This window comes from Lutzomyia longipalpis, chromosome 1, assembly GCF_024334085.1.
Source record: "Lutzomyia longipalpis isolate SR_M1_2022 chromosome 1, ASM2433408v1".
Classification (NCBI taxonomy): Eukaryota; Metazoa; Arthropoda; class Insecta; order Diptera; family Psychodidae; genus Lutzomyia; species Lutzomyia longipalpis.
In genome coordinates, this window is record NC_074707.1 from 13,506,829 (window position 1) to 13,522,792 (window position 15,964).

The window sequence follows — 15,964 nt, forward strand, 5'->3', positions numbered from 1 at the left end:
AAATGAATCAAAAATTGAATCATAAATACTTTATTAAAAACAATAATTAAAAATTTAAGATTTTTGCCACGCAAAATTGTTTTAAAGGCCGCGAGGGTGGTAATCTAACTTTCCTCCAGAAGTCTCTCCTGTCGCTGACGTTCTTCCTCCTCCTTGAAGACATCCGGAATTGGGGGAGGTCGTGGAGGTTCATCTGATTTCTCAATGAGTTTGTACTTTTCAGCAGCTTTGAGGCATTCCTGTGCCACCTCCCGTGCCTTTGCCCGAGTATCGTCCGGAAGCTGCGACAGACCCATGAGGAGCTCCATAATGTCCGTGTCGAAGAGCTTCTGGGCAATTTCCTTGCCGGAATTGATCATATTGTGTATACACACAACTCCACGATGCTGAACCTTCGGACTGGGATTAGCCACCCACGTATGCAGGACATCGAGCCAGGATTGCGTATCGAAGATCTTCTCACAGCACTTGGTGCTGGAAGATGTGAGAATTGCAAGTGCCCCGGAAGCTGCAACGGCTGTTTCCTCATCTTCATCCTCACTCAGCAAAGCTAAGAATTTAATTTTGTCATTGTTCCCCTCGTGCATCTTCACCACATCCGGTGACATGACCAGATTGCAGATGCACTGTGCTGCTGCTCGACGAAGCATCAAATGATCCTCCATGAGGTACATCTCAATGCGCGACAAGCCCATTTCGCGGATAATCCTCTGGCGTACTGTCTCACTCTGCGAAGCAAGATTGCAGAGAGCCATCATTGCTTCGAAATTCTCCAGCGCCGTGCAATCAGGGTGGAGTTGATTGAGCAACGGACGCACCACTTCCAGTGATCTCTGCCCCGGAAAAGCTACTTCGGGATTTATCGTGATCCCAATGCGTGAGAGAGCCTGAGCAGCCTGACGTTTACCCTTTGCTGTTCCCTGGAGAGCAAGTGGGAGAAGAACTTTGGCCCCACCGTGCTGCACCACCTTCCCCCGGACTTCCTGCTGCCCACACATTGCGTTGAAAACTCTCGCAATTAGTTCCTTGGAGTTGTCGCTGTCTGTCTTGGAGAGAGCCACGAGGGCTGTTGTGATTCCCTCATTGGCCAGGATAATTACACGTTTGCTCACAAAATCCGGATCATCCAGCTCGTGCTCCTCCGGTATGTGATGCTTTGCAAACTTTGCCAATTCCAGCATTTCCGGAAGGATCTCCTGAGTCTCGTAGGCATTGCAGAGATTAACAAAAGTCGTCACAACGCCATACAGAACGCTCTGATCTTCACCCTTTGTCAGCTCGATGAGTGCCTGAATTGCCGGACGATCTTCAATGAGTTTCTCCTTCACTTCTGCATCCAGTGTGAGGTAGGAGAGACCCTCAGCAGCCCATTTCCGTATATCCTTATCCTTTCCGGGCTTTATGAGGAATCTCCTACACGCCTCGGCGAGTTTCTTCGTTGATCCATCGGCAAAGGGTCGAATGGAGGCATCCAAACCACCCGAACTGCCCAATTTGCATAGCCCCACAAGGGCACGAACTTTAATTGCTTCATTCTTGGACGCATAGAGCTTCTTGAGGATATCTATGCCTTGATTTATGATTGATTTTGCTTTATCCTTCTTCGATGCAGCCGCTACGAGGCATTCACAGGCAACTTTCTGCTGCAGCGGATCCTCCTCCATTGATGCCATTGCGAGAATCATCTGCAGGATACCCTCACGGGAGACGATTGTATTGCCCACGTCGAGTGGTCCAAGGAGCAGGGATGTTATAGCCACTGTTACACGAACTTTTGACTCCAAATCCGGAGCTAAGAGTTTGTCCTGTAAAAGGAAAATAAAGTCAATCATAACACGTCCAGTTATAAGAGTTGGTATACCACAACGCGGAGGGGTCAGTCTATGCGTTGTAATTTAACCTGCTGGCCGCCAAGACCTTGGAGCTTCCTTAGAGCGCCAAGGTGGGGTCGTTGAACGACCCCAAGAAGGAAGTCGATTTTCTCATAAACTATAAAACTGGGAACTGTCGGGTCACTACCTTTAGACTCCTTATATAGTCCTCTTGCCCCTTGCATCACAAATTCGCCACCCGGAAACACGCTGAAGAAGATATTAGGGAAAAACATTTTTCACTCATTTTTCACACTTTCTTCGTGAGAAATTTGCCACGAAGTTGACCGCAACTGCTATTTTTTTCACTACTTCCCCACATTCCCCTCACTTCCCGCACCGTAATAAATGGCAATATTTCTCGAATATTCCTAATTGTTTTGCACATTTATATGCTTCTAATTATGTTTTATGTTGTTTATGTTACTTATTCGCGATAATTCTGACACTGAGATGGTAAAGTGAGAAAGTAAACACAACCCTTCAACCCCCTTCAACCATATGATTTATAATGTGACTAACTTCATTCTAAGAAATTTTCCGCAGCATGGCCGTTACACCAATTTTTGAATTCCCTTCTTCTACATTTTCCTCAATAACTTTTCTTGTGGTGGTCGGATTGAGCTGAAATTTTTACACAACCTCCTCAGATAACCAAAGAACTTATTTCCAAAAGATGGGAATGGTATCTTTTATATTCATTAAGTTATAGCACGAAATATAGGGCTGGGGTCGTTCAACGACCCCGCTTGGCGGCCTAGAGGTTAATTTGTGAGATAGGCAAAGTCGATTTTTTGTAAAATTTAGCAATTTTACAGATTAAAATGCTTATATTTTAAGTTCTATTAGACCTACAGAAATTTTGTGACTAGTTATGGAAAGGTATTGAAATAAGCTATAATCTGACATACATTTTGAAACATTTCAATGTCACCTTTAGAACACAAAATGGCGGATTTTTGTTTCACCAAAACAGTATATTGCACTTTTTGTCCTCAAGAAATGATTCTAGAGGGTTCTAATGTTCTAGAAAGTTATAGAAAATTGCAAAACCTTTAATTTGATACAAAGTTGAGCTAAATCGGACAAGCCGTTCAATAGATATGGCTATTAGAACTTTTCAATTCGAGAATTTTTCAAATGGCTATATCTTCCAAAAGGCGACATAGATTTTCTTCATTTTCGGGCTAATAAAAGATATTGAGTCAGGCAACAACATACCAAAATTTAAGGGATTTACCTAATGGGGATTCGGAGATATTGCCCCTTAAGTTTAGGCAATTTTTGTTTTTGATTTTAGCGCCTCTTGTGGTCATTTCTGAAACTCAGAATGTTTAAGACAGTTGTAGAGCTTCTCAATACCTTTCATTTGATACCAAGTAGGTCAAAATCGGTCAAGCCGTTCTCGAGTTATATCGAAAAAACACTTATTGCTTTAGGTCGCCATATTTGCTAAACGGTTTGACCGATTTTCAAATATGAGTTATCTATGAAAATGTCTCACTGAGCTCTACAACATACTAAAATTTCAGACCTCTAGCTATAAGGGAAGTGGTTGACGATAGTTCAAAATGGTGGACGGCGGCCATCTTGGATTTTGAAAATGTCAAAAAATAAAATTTTTCTCCCACATTTCTATAGAAAACTTCAAACCCTTGTTTCTATCTGTTACCATTTTCGTAATGTGGGATGTCTAAAACTTACTCATACCAAGTTTGAGCCCAATCTGAGGTGGTCGGTTTTTTCGACGATTACAATACTTGAAGTGGAACACCAACTAATTGAGTTTACAAAGAACTTACCTTTACGTACTCATCAATCTGAGCGAGGAACTTCTCCCTGGCTGCATCGTAGTACATGTTTTCGTAGACCCTGGCCAGGCACACGGCAGCAATCGTCCGGGATGATGGTGTGATGTTCATGGCGCTCTCGTATTTGTACTCTTCCAGCTCACTGCAGATGTCCATGAGGCGCCAGAGTCCCTTCAGCTCCACCAACCTTTCTGCCCATGAGAGTGCTGTGTGGTGGATGTTGCGTGTAATGAGTTGCACGATGGCATCCCTGGCGAGACCAGTAATGGTGGGATTTGTGACGGAGTACAGAAGGCACGACAGGAGGGTATCAATCTCCTTCTGATGCTCATCACAGAGCGCCTTAATGGGCTTGCTGTCGAGTTTATTCTCCATGCCCGAGAAGGTATTGAGGATTGTTTGCATACAGTGCTGGGCAGCATTGACACGTTCCTCCAGGGGACTGTCGAGAATCTCCAGGAACCATGGAATACCAACTTCCTTGAGAACACCCTGAGTTCTCTCGACGGATTTATTGCAAATCTCCCCGATTGTTCTGATGCCACTCAGGATGATCTCCGTGTTCTTCTCGACCTTCAACAGTCGCTGAATCCTCCCATAAATGCCATCTTTGAAGAGAATATCCGCAGCCACTGGCTCCCTGGCCAAAACGTGGATGTTATTCATTGCCGTGATCCTCTTGTCCGTGGGTTGGGTGAAATCAAATGCCAGCTGCACCATCTGAGTCACCTTGTTGGAGGTCAGATTGTGCTGTGTTACCCGGTCCTGAACAATCCCATGGAGGCGCTCCAGGAGCTGCTGAAGTGCTTTGTTATTTGGGTCAGCATTCCATGCATCTCGTGCACATTTGTACGCCTCCTCGAACTTCTCCAGCCCCTCAAGAGCTTGTGCCCTGCGAAATAGTGCCTTTGGATCACTCGGTGTGATCTTCAGGGCTTCCTTGCAATCCTTATCAGCACTCTCAAAGTGCGACGTCTTCAGGAAGCAGGCAGCGCGATTTTTGTAGAAAACCGACAAATCCTTGTGATTCTCCCCGCCAATCTTGATGGCCTGCGTGTACTCCGAGATAGCTGTCTCCCAATCACCAGCTTTGAATGCCTCATTCCCCTTCTCCTTGCAACTGAGAGCTTCATCAATTAATTCCATTTTTTTCTAACCAAACTTTCACACGTTTTTCGTTGAGAAAATTGTTAAAGACTGCAGGAAAATCGGCACACTTTCTCGCTAAATACTGCACTAACGACGAAGAATAGAAAATTCTGGATTATTCGGTGTTTTCGGGAAGGAAAATCCTCGGGAAAATCTATTTTTAATTTCGGCTGCCGGGGCGTAACGAAGCAAAATTTTTCCCCTTTTTCAAACACTTTTCACGGCCATTTAATTGAAATTTAAAAGAAAAATACTTTTAAATGTAAATTTAGCTTAATTAGAGGTCAAAATACTTTTTTTTAATGAGAAAATACTGAATAAATTGAGAATTTAGCGATACATTCGTGGAGAAAATAAAATAATAATAAATTAACTGTCAAAAAAAATGAATCACAACAAAAGTTAACCCATTTTTGTTTGAGATAAAAAAAACATAGAATTTCAAAAAATATCTGTTGAAACATAGAAATAATATTTTCTTATCTTATTGGTAGAGCCTGATATTTAGCCATTTAATTGGTAAGTAATTCAAATTATCAATAAAATAACGATCTATAAACGCCTAAAGAAGGAACGAAGACAGAATCCCATAAACCCTGCTTTCCTCGTGATCGGTCAAGCAGTTTTTCGGTTCAAATGCATAAAACTTTCAATAGAATAGATTTTTTTCTTGAACAAATTTGACTATATTTACATGACTTTTCAAGGGTCTGCAGCAATTTTTTTTTCTAAAGTCTTCTCTGTGGAACGTGCGCAGGTGTAGGCAAGATGCGGAATAAGGGCTACTACGTGTTGACACCTTGCTGGAATTCCAGTGATGCCTGCTGCTTAACTTCATCCTGCATCTCCAGAGCCATTTTCTTGTACTTTTCAGCTCGCTCCTCATTCTTCTCAATGCCATCCCCTCTCGCATACATTTGGCTTAAATTCGCGCATGCATACATATTCTTTAACTCGCAGGCTTTGTAGGCATACTCAAAGGCCCTCTTCATGTCCTTGGCAATGATGAATTTGCCCGTTTTAGCCGTGGCATCGGCTTGAGTTTGAACACCGGAAATGTGCATCCCTGAGAGATAGAAACACGCCGTGGCATTGTTCATTTCGCAGCTCTTCTTGAGGTTCTCAAATGCCTTCGGGATGTCACGTTTTATTTCCTTTGGGAGTGACTGGGAGACAAGGAGAAGACCCGCATGGAGGCAGCTATCAGCATCACTTAAGCTGCATCCCTTCTCATAGTATTTATAGGCCTGTTGTGAGGGGAAATTCTTCATTAAATATCCATCTTTTTTTTTAAGTATTTTTTGCAAAGAAATTTAACATACCCTGAGGGGATCTCCTTTACTCCCACTTTCACCTTTCCCTACAAAACTATAGTGGCCGTACTTGAGGCAAGATCTCGCATAGCCGTAGTCATCACAGTTCGACCGGTACACCTTACCGGCTTTCTCAAAGTCCTTCTTTATACCCTCCAAATAATCTCCGAGCAGGTGACAAACTAAGAAAAAAATCACAAAAGAAAAAAATAATTAATTAAACAGCTGATTTGGGGAATTCCGGATGCCCGCAGGCGCCGCATTGTTATGTCACGTACTCACCTTCTGATTTCTTTTCAGAAAAACACCCAAATCTATATTCTATTCCCAAATTCTCAATGTATTCCTTCACTTCACTTTCATCTTTGAGATTGTAGCCCATTGTCCTGGTTTTGATCACCACAGGTGGTTAGAAAATGCTTAAAATTATTTTTAAAAACATACAGTTTCTTTTTGCAAAACATAAAAGTGAGGTTGGAATGTAACCTCAAAAAAACATCGAATGGCTTTAGCGCCCTCTTTTGTAGTATTTTTTTAGGCGGGATGTTGAAAATCTCTTTATGCTATGGACGCCATGTTTGTTGTTTAGAGAGCGTCCTATAAAATTAGGAATGTTTTTAGGATTAATTGAGTAGATGATTGATAGTTTTTAGTTTCTTTGATTTCCTACGTCTTAAGAATGTCAGGAAATCCAGGAAATTGATTAATCCACCGCACCGGCTTTAAGGAATGATAATATTTTTTTTTAATAAAAAAAAAGTTTATGAATGAACTACGAGCTTTCATCTCATGCAGTTTTTTTTAGATATTTTGGATATTTTAAAGGTAAGTTTTTTTTATTAAAACTAAATCATTTTCTTTAAGATAACAAGAATGCATCATCAAGCTTTTGGTCGAGCTGGTCAAGCTTTCATGATTTTTATGCCAAACTTATAAAATTTTCCTTTAAAAATACAAACTCCTTTAGGCGCCAAGATGTTTCCAATTTCATTTGTCAATCCAATACAATTTTTTCTCAATGAAAAAAAAACTCTTTTGCTTGTAAAATGATCTATTGGTGTGCAATAACACAAGACAAATCAGATTGCAGTCGTTGCGTAATTTGTTGATATTCAATTTCTTTGATTAACTTACCTTGCATTGATCTTTCTGTGCCACATTGGTTTCACATGATACCAACTCCTCATGAATTATATCTGTGTCGCCGACATATTAGATCGATTACGTTGTGGCACAAAAATCAGCAAAAATTGTGGTCACTCGTTAGCTGCTAATTAGCATTTTTATTGCGAGAGCCATATATCTCATTTTATTTTAAGACATGTCTACACTCATATTTCTTCACATATCACTTTCTCAGTGGGCAAAACATGAATAATGTTCGATGAATTAAATGACCTTTCTTCTTTTATCTTTTTTCTTGGGTTGCCGTGAAGGTTTTTGCTGAAAAAGGCTTGAGAATATTTTCAAGAAGCTTAAAAAATTTTCATTTTTTAACATTATGCAGATTATGTGTTATAAAAAATATATTATTTCAATGAAATATACTTTAAAAATAATATAATTAGGTATACAAGCTTTTTTTTTTAGATACACACCTACATGCCTATGTATGCTATGTATGTATGTATTAAAGACCTTTAAAACCATGAGAAATGGCAACAGAACAATGTTCTTTATCACACAATTCCACTTTATTAATTTCATCTCTTTTACTTGGATATTTTATTTGTTTAACTATAATATTTTTTCTCTTGTTCATGGAAGATGATGAAGAAAAAAATCTGAAGCAAATAGAAAGCCAAAGAGAAAGATCATTCAATGTGATTTTCTGTGCTCACACACATGCGGTGGATGACGAGCACGAGCAATATTTAAACATTAATCGTAATAATGCTTACAACACATTCATAAATGAAATGCAATAAAATATGAATGTAGACAGTCAAACATTCATTTAATTCAATTAAAACTCCTCTCGGGCTCACCTCTTTGATGAGCTTCCATGATTTTATTTCTATGGGAAATGGGGGGATTTTTTTTACTCCATCATCCAAACTCTTTTCTCTAACTCTATCCGCTATTCGTGAAAGCCAACAATGTTGCAAGTCTTGCAAGTAATTCCATGTGGAAGACATTACTGACACTCTGTGATAAACGGCTGATGAATTGAGAAATAATTAATAATAAATTGCGTCCTGTATTTCCTATTTGATTGCGTACCTGCAATTGATACTTTTATCCACTTTTAACGTTGAGATTTTTTTTTAAATTCTGTGTGATTCTGGTAAAGAATTTATTTAGAATTAACCCTCATATTGCCATGAGGGGTAGGTGAGTGGCCACAGAACTATATTATGTGTAATTGCAAACCAATATTGTAGGAATTAGTTCCTTGGGTTCTTTGAAAACATTGTGTGAAAATTTCCTGTCGATCTGACCACCAGAAAAAAAGTTTTAACAAAAATGTAAAAATTGGGAATTCAAAAATTTGTGTAACGGTCAAATGTCTGTAATTCTTATTTTCATGAATTTTTCCATTTTCTCCTATATGAATACACTCACAATTTACTTGACTTTTTAATCTCAATGTCTAAAGAGCAAAAACAAGAATTTTAAGCTGCCAAAATACGAATATTTACTTAAAAAAAACCTCTTTGTTTAGATAAAAAATGTTCAGAAAATCTCGAAAATTCTTTAAAATCCAATTTAATTTTTTTTGCTGTAAATGTACAAAAGTTATCTTAGATTTGCTCAAGAAGTCTACAAAAGCTCACTTGACCGAAAGATTTTCTTTAATGTGCGAAAAAATGCTCGTGATTGATTATAGCGTACAGAAGGTTAACGCAAGAGTAAATCTTTAGCATAAATGAAGCATTTTTACACCTCGTTATCAAGCATAATGTCTTAGAAGTTTCGTAAAAAATCTACAAAAGTATAAGAGTTTTATATCTAAAAATCTTTTAATCTCCATCAAAATTATCTACAAATCCGATATATGTAGGTATATAGAAACATTAGAAAGGTATATAAATTTATTGATGGCAAAATTCCCATCTTTCATCAGCAAAGTCCACAGTTATCGCCATTTTCACTTGCAATGATGGATGCAAAGTGAAAAGTGCATACATTTCGCACATCATAAAAATATACATTCACCTTTCACTGCATTGTCACGACGCAGGTGAGACACCTCCCCTTCAGTGGACCTATCTTTCCCAGGAGTTGTATTTAAAAGAAACAACAGCAACAAAAAACTCTCCCATATTAGCATCGTCTCCCGCGTGTATGATTATGTCGCGGGACTTTTATCTATCATTTACCAAAAATAAAAAAAAACACAAGACATAGATGTAGCTGAATGCATTTTCGTGATCACAGCATAAGAGCGCACGACGGTGAGCTAAATGGGCGAGAAGGCGGGAAAGTGGATGGGAATTGAGTCACGCGCTTTCACAATCGGATATCCGACACATTGCTAGTCTATTGCTAATGTGATTTATACTTTTCAATTCAGACACACCGGCTGCGAGTATTTTTATATAGACAAAAATTTCTTTTTTTTTCTCACTGACCAACAAGAGAAATTCTTTCATCTCTATACATGGTGGATGCGGCACAGACTGAGCGAGAGGAGAAAAATAGGAAATCTCAATGTTTATTTGCAAATGAAATAACTCTGTGTATGGAAGATGCTTCCACACCAAACAAAGTGAGGATTCCCACGAAAAGTTTCTATATAATACCGCGCATATAACATTTTGTAGAATTTTCATTGTCACATATTTTCACCATACGTTGAGTCTCGTAGAAGAAAATATGCGGGAGATCGTGAAAGCGGTTAGGTTCCCCCAGAAGAAAGGTACAGCAGTGAGAGAAAATTTCTGTGATTCTCCCATCTTTGATAAATAGAAAATAATTTATAATTACTTTTCTCCCACATCCCCATACATCGCATGTGGATCTCATTATATGTGCGAGGTGTATTGTATCATATGCAATTCTATTCACTCTACATTTTGTATTTGTTTACACAACAGAATTATCACGCGCGCACCGGAGACAATCCCACTTTTTGAGAGACAAGTGTCTCTAGGTCACTTGGCTATATATACCTTTATGTGCTATATGTATGTTGGTAAAACTGTAGGTGGAATAATGGTGGAAGATGAACGTTTTGCATAAAGAGAGAAATTTAAATAAATCGGTGATACTTATTTCCCTGTGAATACATTGAAAAAACTTAATCAAAATATAGGATTAATTTTCCAAACAGACTTCCTATTTTCCACTGGGATTAGCCGGAAAAAATCAGCAAAGATTTGCCTAAAAATTAAAACAATGACGTCACTGTAGTATGTTTTATCTCCTAAAATTCATGAAACATTCGCTCTAATGTTTCGTCGATGAGTTTTGAAAGTATTTTTATTAATTTGCTTGTTCAATTTTCCATTTAGAAATGATTTTCTTGTAATTCTATCTCAATTTTATTCGAAATGAAAATACCTATTTCGAAAAATCCTTAAAAGGTATCTTTTGTTTAAATTCACCAATGAAACATCAACACAAATGTTTCATTAAATTAAAAGATAAATAAAAAAAACAATTGTAACGTCATTATCTATATTTTCAGGCAAATCTTTTCCGAAGCTTAAGAGCTTATTAGAGGAAAATGATAAATCTTTGGTGATTTTTCCTTTCATATTTTATTTTTGCGAAATTAATCATATTCCAATTGTGTCTTTGAAATTTGTACTTTAAGAAAGTTTTTCAAGTAAAGAAACTAATAAAGTCCTTCACAAACTTTTTAATTAGACGTTTTTCTAAAGGAGTCTATTAATTTTTACGCTGCTGTCTAAAAATCATTTGAAAATTGATCATAATTAAACCTCAGAAGAGCTTTTTTTCTACATAAATTCTGCAACTTTTAAAATTTAAAAATGTATGAAAATCGATAGAATTATGCATACTAACCTTTCAATTAATTTTTCCAAAGTTCTTACCTTTTCGGAGATTCAGCCTTTATAGTAGGTAAAATTTTCCAAATTTCTATCTTCTTTTGTGCAATATGGATAAACGTTTTGGTAAAATAATGAAGAAAAAATCACGAAAAAACCCAAGAATTGAAGAACAAGAAAGCAGCACATTTTGTAACGAGTACATCACGAAATGATGCGATATTCGTGAAAGCCCTCTGGTATGTATATAGAGAAGAGATTCATCTCACCTTCCTGCGGATTTCATCGCATATGTGCACAAAGTTTCCTATCCATGCTCGGATGTGTGACAAATTTATTTGATCGTGGATTCCCAATCGTGCTGTATTTGGCATCTTTTAGCTATTCCACCAACCTGACCATGACATTGGCACTGGCCAGAGAGATCGCCTTCTCCTCCGCGGGCGTGCCACACATACAACTCCATACCATCTGATCTTTCTCTCTCAGCATCGCAGGAGGGAGTGCCACAGTGTACCGTCGACGAAAGTACTCGGTACATGGTAAATTGCAAAATTCAGAGAACATTTCACGTGTTTGATGCACAAATTGCAATCCAACACCTTATTTCTATTTTGCCACACAGACTCATGCTGAGGGAATTTATGGTCAATATCATAATAATAAAAAAATTCTTTCATCTCCCTGGGAAAAGTGTCTAGTTCAGTTAGTTATTAATTAATAAATATAAGATAGAAAAGTATGCAGATTAAGTAAGATAGAAAAAAAGTTGAAATTTCTTCCAAGTTCATAATTGAGATTTTCCATAGTCTTTCGCATTTTTTTCTCGTATTGAATGTACAATTCTTTCATCACCTTTTCCTGATCATATTTTCCATTTGTATTGTGTCTGGTTAAATGATAGAGAAGCACCAGGAACTGATCCATTAAGTGGAGTAATTTTGTATTAAAAAAAATTTTCTTTTCTTTCCTCAACTCAAAGAGCATAATAATGATAAACTCTGTTGTCTTTTTCTGTGGGAATATTTTGCATAATTAAAGTTTTTTTTTTACGGAAAATGTAGGATTAACAATAAATATTTGATTGAGAAAAACTTTATATAATAAAAATTGGTGTTCGCCACGAAGTGGAACACCAACTAATATTCAGGAGTTTTTTTTTTTCAAAATAAAATTTAAAGGTAGTTAATTTACTTCAAATGAAGAATAAGAAAGAAATTAAATTAAATTTGTAATGAAATTTCATTCTTAAAAATTTTCAAGTTGATCACCACAGAATTAGTCATGATTTATATGAAATTTCTTCTATTCAATGGTTTTATTCAAGAAACGTCTCATTAACATTAAAAAATTATAATTTCTATGCATGAATCTTTTTTTTATTCTTCAAAAAACCATGCGAACAATGAGAACTGCATAATAACTTTCTTTTATGAAAAATTATCCATTTATTTCACAAATTATCCATTTCATGCTCATATTTATGATATGGAACACCTAAAAAAATGAAAGTAAAATATTTATTAATATACTTAATGGGAGTTGCGGTATTTGATAAGAATTTCAATGAGTGCCAAATGATTCAAGTTTATTGCAAAACTAATACCTCCGTATAGTTAATGACTTACTAGTAATTTTGTTAGCATGAATGCTTTACAAAATTTTGCCCCTAACTTTGAGTTTTCTTTAAGAAAAAAAATTATCATAAAAGTTTTCCATTGAAATGAAAATAGAAACTTTCATTCGCAATATGGTTTACCTGTCCAACGCAATAGATGAAAAGGAAAATAAATGTGATTTATGTGACAAAAGATAAGTGTTTGAAAATGCTGGGAGAAATGTGCTGTGAATGAAAGAAAATTTAATTTTGATTATTTTTTTTCTCCTTTTGGCGAAATGGCAGACTTGAAAGAAATAAAAAAGAGTGGAAGTTGAAGGAAAAATAAAAGAGCCAAAGCACTTCGGGTGAAATGAAACCTGCTCCGTGGAGATCTTGTGAGATGGAACAACTTATGAACTTCTTGGGCAACTTTCTTTTAACACCCTGCGGCAATATATCGCTAAACTGTGAGCGTGCAAATGCTACGGCATTGCGATTATTCTGCAATCATGAAGAAACTGACCACTTGACTCAGTTTTGCCTTTTTGCACTTGCGAGTGCGACTTTTGCGGAAAAATTTTTGCAATTGAGGGGGTAATCGTCTGCATGAAAAATGTGTCTTCAGTCAGGAAAATAAAGGTTGGATTATAACCTATTATTTAGAGATTAAAGTTTAGAGCTACAAGTTTAAAAATATTATTTAAAACGCAAAAATGTAAGAAGTTCTCGGATTTTTGTATTTATCAGGCCATTAAATTAAAATAAAAAGAAAAATTATGACATCAATTTAATTTTCTTAAGAAATTGATGCACTCTTATCTGTAAAAGATACCTCACGTTATTGTATCCCGATAGCCCCATACTACTTGTTTAAATAAAATCAAACATTAAATTATGAGGGCAAAAATTATGTTCAATATGTATCACAATAACAATTATTGTATATTAAAAAAAACCATATAAATCATAGAACTTAATTTCATCTGATGATTACCCCCTTGATTATGTATTTGCACTCATGTAGTGTATTTATCACCCTGTGGAGTCTGCCAGTATGAGATGATGCGCTGACGGTGTAAATTAGTGGATCTCGAGGAATTTTATTCTAATTGATGTCACACGGTTAAAAATTTGCGCTATATGGCAAAAGGAAACTTTCACTGTGACTCTGTATGAGTGATGTTATTGATGATCACGACGAGGAGACTCGTTGGAGCCGTGAATTTTTCACCATGATGGCCTTTTTATTGTCCCCTCCGCCAATTTCCTTGCGCATGATGGAAGTATGGATGGATGGTTCAAACTCACACGGGCCAAGTCCTCGGCGTATATGAGATTTTGTGTGGTGGGTACCTCTTTGGCCAAAAGTGAGAAAGAGTCGAAAGATGTTTATAGTCGATGGAACATCAACATAGCAATTTTCCCCATCAGCAATTTGTGAACTGTACACACAGTTTTAATAAATCTCTGTTACTTCCTCGTTGCGTGTGCATCTATTGAATTTTCGCTAAATTATTAATGGCTCGAGATTTTTATCACATAAATATCTAAGAGCTAAGCGATTACATGTTACTGTTAGTTATATTGCAATGGTTTTTCAAGTGCTTACAAATCACAGGTTGAATGGCAACGGGAGGAACACAAGAGAGGAGGCATTTCCACGGAGGAGAAAGAACGCCACACACTGAGAGATATGCTGAACTTTTTCTTTTTTCTATTCTTTATTTCTTAACTCAATGTTCTTTATATATATTTAGAATCTTCTGTTTTCTCTGCTTAGCTGATGTGATTTTTTCCTCCCCACATTAGGTATTTTTCCTCCGCTATATTTGCCAATCGGATTTGTCTGGGATCCAGTAGAGGAACCTTGGCCGTAGAAACGGATTCAGGTGGTGTCCGTTAAAAATCTTATATTCAAATAATCCCAAGCAACATAATTTCCCACCGTTATATGCTGGACATATGCTATTCCTCTCTGTCGTCCGTACCGCATGATAGTGCCCCCGGTGCTACATGCTCACTTGTCTACACACGTGAACCCCCAAAGAATGAACAGAGTGACTAATTTGCTCAACGGAGCTTGTTAAATGATTAGGTAATGCAAGCAAAAAAGACTTCAAAATTGCAACTATGTTGTATATGCCATGAATGCCACCACACAAAAAAAGACTCTCTCGCTGTATTAATTGGATAAAAGAGCTGATATGGAAGAAAAAACCACAATAATGTCGATTGGAGTAATCGTTGTAAAGTGATTTTAATTGGAATTCATACAAAAAAGTGAAATTTCGCATTAGAAATGTTTTCGTGAAGAGGCACCGAAGCTCAATGGCCACAACTTGTGGTGTTTTGTGGTTTTCTCAAAGTGTTATGTCTCCTATAAATATTGTAGAAAAAATAGTTTGTAGAATATAAAAAGTACAACATTTACTTATTTAAGCATCAATAAATTACAAGGGGTGTTTATCTGAATGAAAATCTTATAATGAGCTTTAATTCATCATTTTTAACACTTGGAGGATTTGTTGGTTGCTGTGGCGAATTCGATTTTAAAATCGACCCAAAAATTACTTTTTAACTTGAAGGGAATATAAGTTAAGTACCTACTTCAAGTTATTCGAAAGAAAATGTGGAAAAGCGTTTTATTTTTGAGAGAAAATTAAGGATAAAATTTAAGGTGAAACATATCGATCTTAGAAATGTTAAAAAATTATTATTTTCTGTGCATTCAAACATCTTTATATTGCATTTTTTTATGAATGGCGAATGTGGTTAATAAAGAACGTCGATTAGTGCGAAATTTTCATCACTTACGCGCAATCAATTAATCATGAAGTGGTTCGTCAAAAAAAGTGTGTAAATGGCGGTATTTTGATTAACTAAAAAAAAACTAAATAAAACACATGGTGAAACATTTGAGGTGGAAAATATCGAGAGCGAGAGGCAATATCGATATGAAAAGATAATTGATGTTTAGCAATGCAGGTTCAATGTTAATAACTTGAATTTGCTATTAGACATCTCTGCAGTTATTACATTAAATTTAGTACATTCATCTACATGTAAATTCACGATGGTGTTTCTCAAGAAGAGCACCAACATTCGCATATTGACTTTTTTACCTTCTTCTCTGATTTATATTTCGCATTTTTTCTCACATGGTGGGTAGTATATAAAATGTACACAATATCGACACATCGTGTTCTGCGTGTACGCGAACTCCCTGATGTATAAAATGCGATAAATGAACATAACCCAGTTC

General features: G+C 36.7%; 2 protein-coding genes across 2 annotated transcripts; both read right to left on the reverse strand.

Moving 5' to 3' along the window:
* Positions 1 to 14: 14 nt before the first annotated feature.
* Positions 15 to 5,228, reverse strand: LOC129791203 (protein unc-45 homolog B). Its single transcript, XM_055829275.1, has 2 exons — positions 3,674 to 5,228; positions 15 to 1,805 (listed from the first exon to the last, which is right to left on the reverse strand). Exons 1-2 carry the CDS (start codon positions 4,826 to 4,828, stop codon positions 105 to 107), a joined length of 2,856 nt encoding a protein of 951 aa, XP_055685250.1. The 5' UTR covers positions 4,829 to 5,228; the 3' UTR covers positions 15 to 104.
* Positions 5,229 to 5,478: 250 nt separating this feature from the next.
* LOC129791220 (cytochrome c oxidase assembly factor 7 homolog) lies at positions 5,479 to 6,627 on the reverse strand. The gene is made up of 3 exons (XM_055829292.1): positions 6,427 to 6,627; positions 6,154 to 6,326; positions 5,479 to 6,078 (listed from the first exon to the last, which is right to left on the reverse strand). The coding sequence occupies exons 1-3, from the start codon at positions 6,524 to 6,526 to the stop codon at positions 5,617 to 5,619; spliced, it is 735 nt and encodes a 244-aa protein (XP_055685267.1). The 5' UTR covers positions 6,527 to 6,627; the 3' UTR covers positions 5,479 to 5,616.
* Positions 6,628 to 15,964: the final 9,337 nt, after the last annotated feature.

Bases quoted from the DNA above. Each gene is read 5' to 3' on its own strand.
- LOC129791203 (XM_055829275.1), bottom strand. From the start codon at position 4,828: ATGGAATTAATTGATGAAGCTCTCAGTTGCAAGGAGAAGGGGAATGAG. The intron at 1,806-3,673 runs GTAAGTTCTTTG...TTCCTTTTACAG, and splicing joins AGATTGATGAGTACGTAAAG to GACAAACTCTTAGCTCCGGA.
- LOC129791220 (XM_055829292.1), bottom strand. From the start codon at position 6,526: ATGGGCTACAATCTCAAAGATGAAAGTGAAGTGAAGGAATACATTGAG. The intron at 6,327-6,426 runs GTGAGTACGTGA...TTTTTTTCTTAG, and splicing joins TTCTGAAAAGAAATCAGAAG to TTTGTCACCTGCTCGGAGAT. The intron at 6,079-6,153 runs GTATGTTAAATT...CCCTCACAACAG, and splicing joins GTAAAGGAGATCCCCTCAGG to GCCTATAAATACTATGAGAA.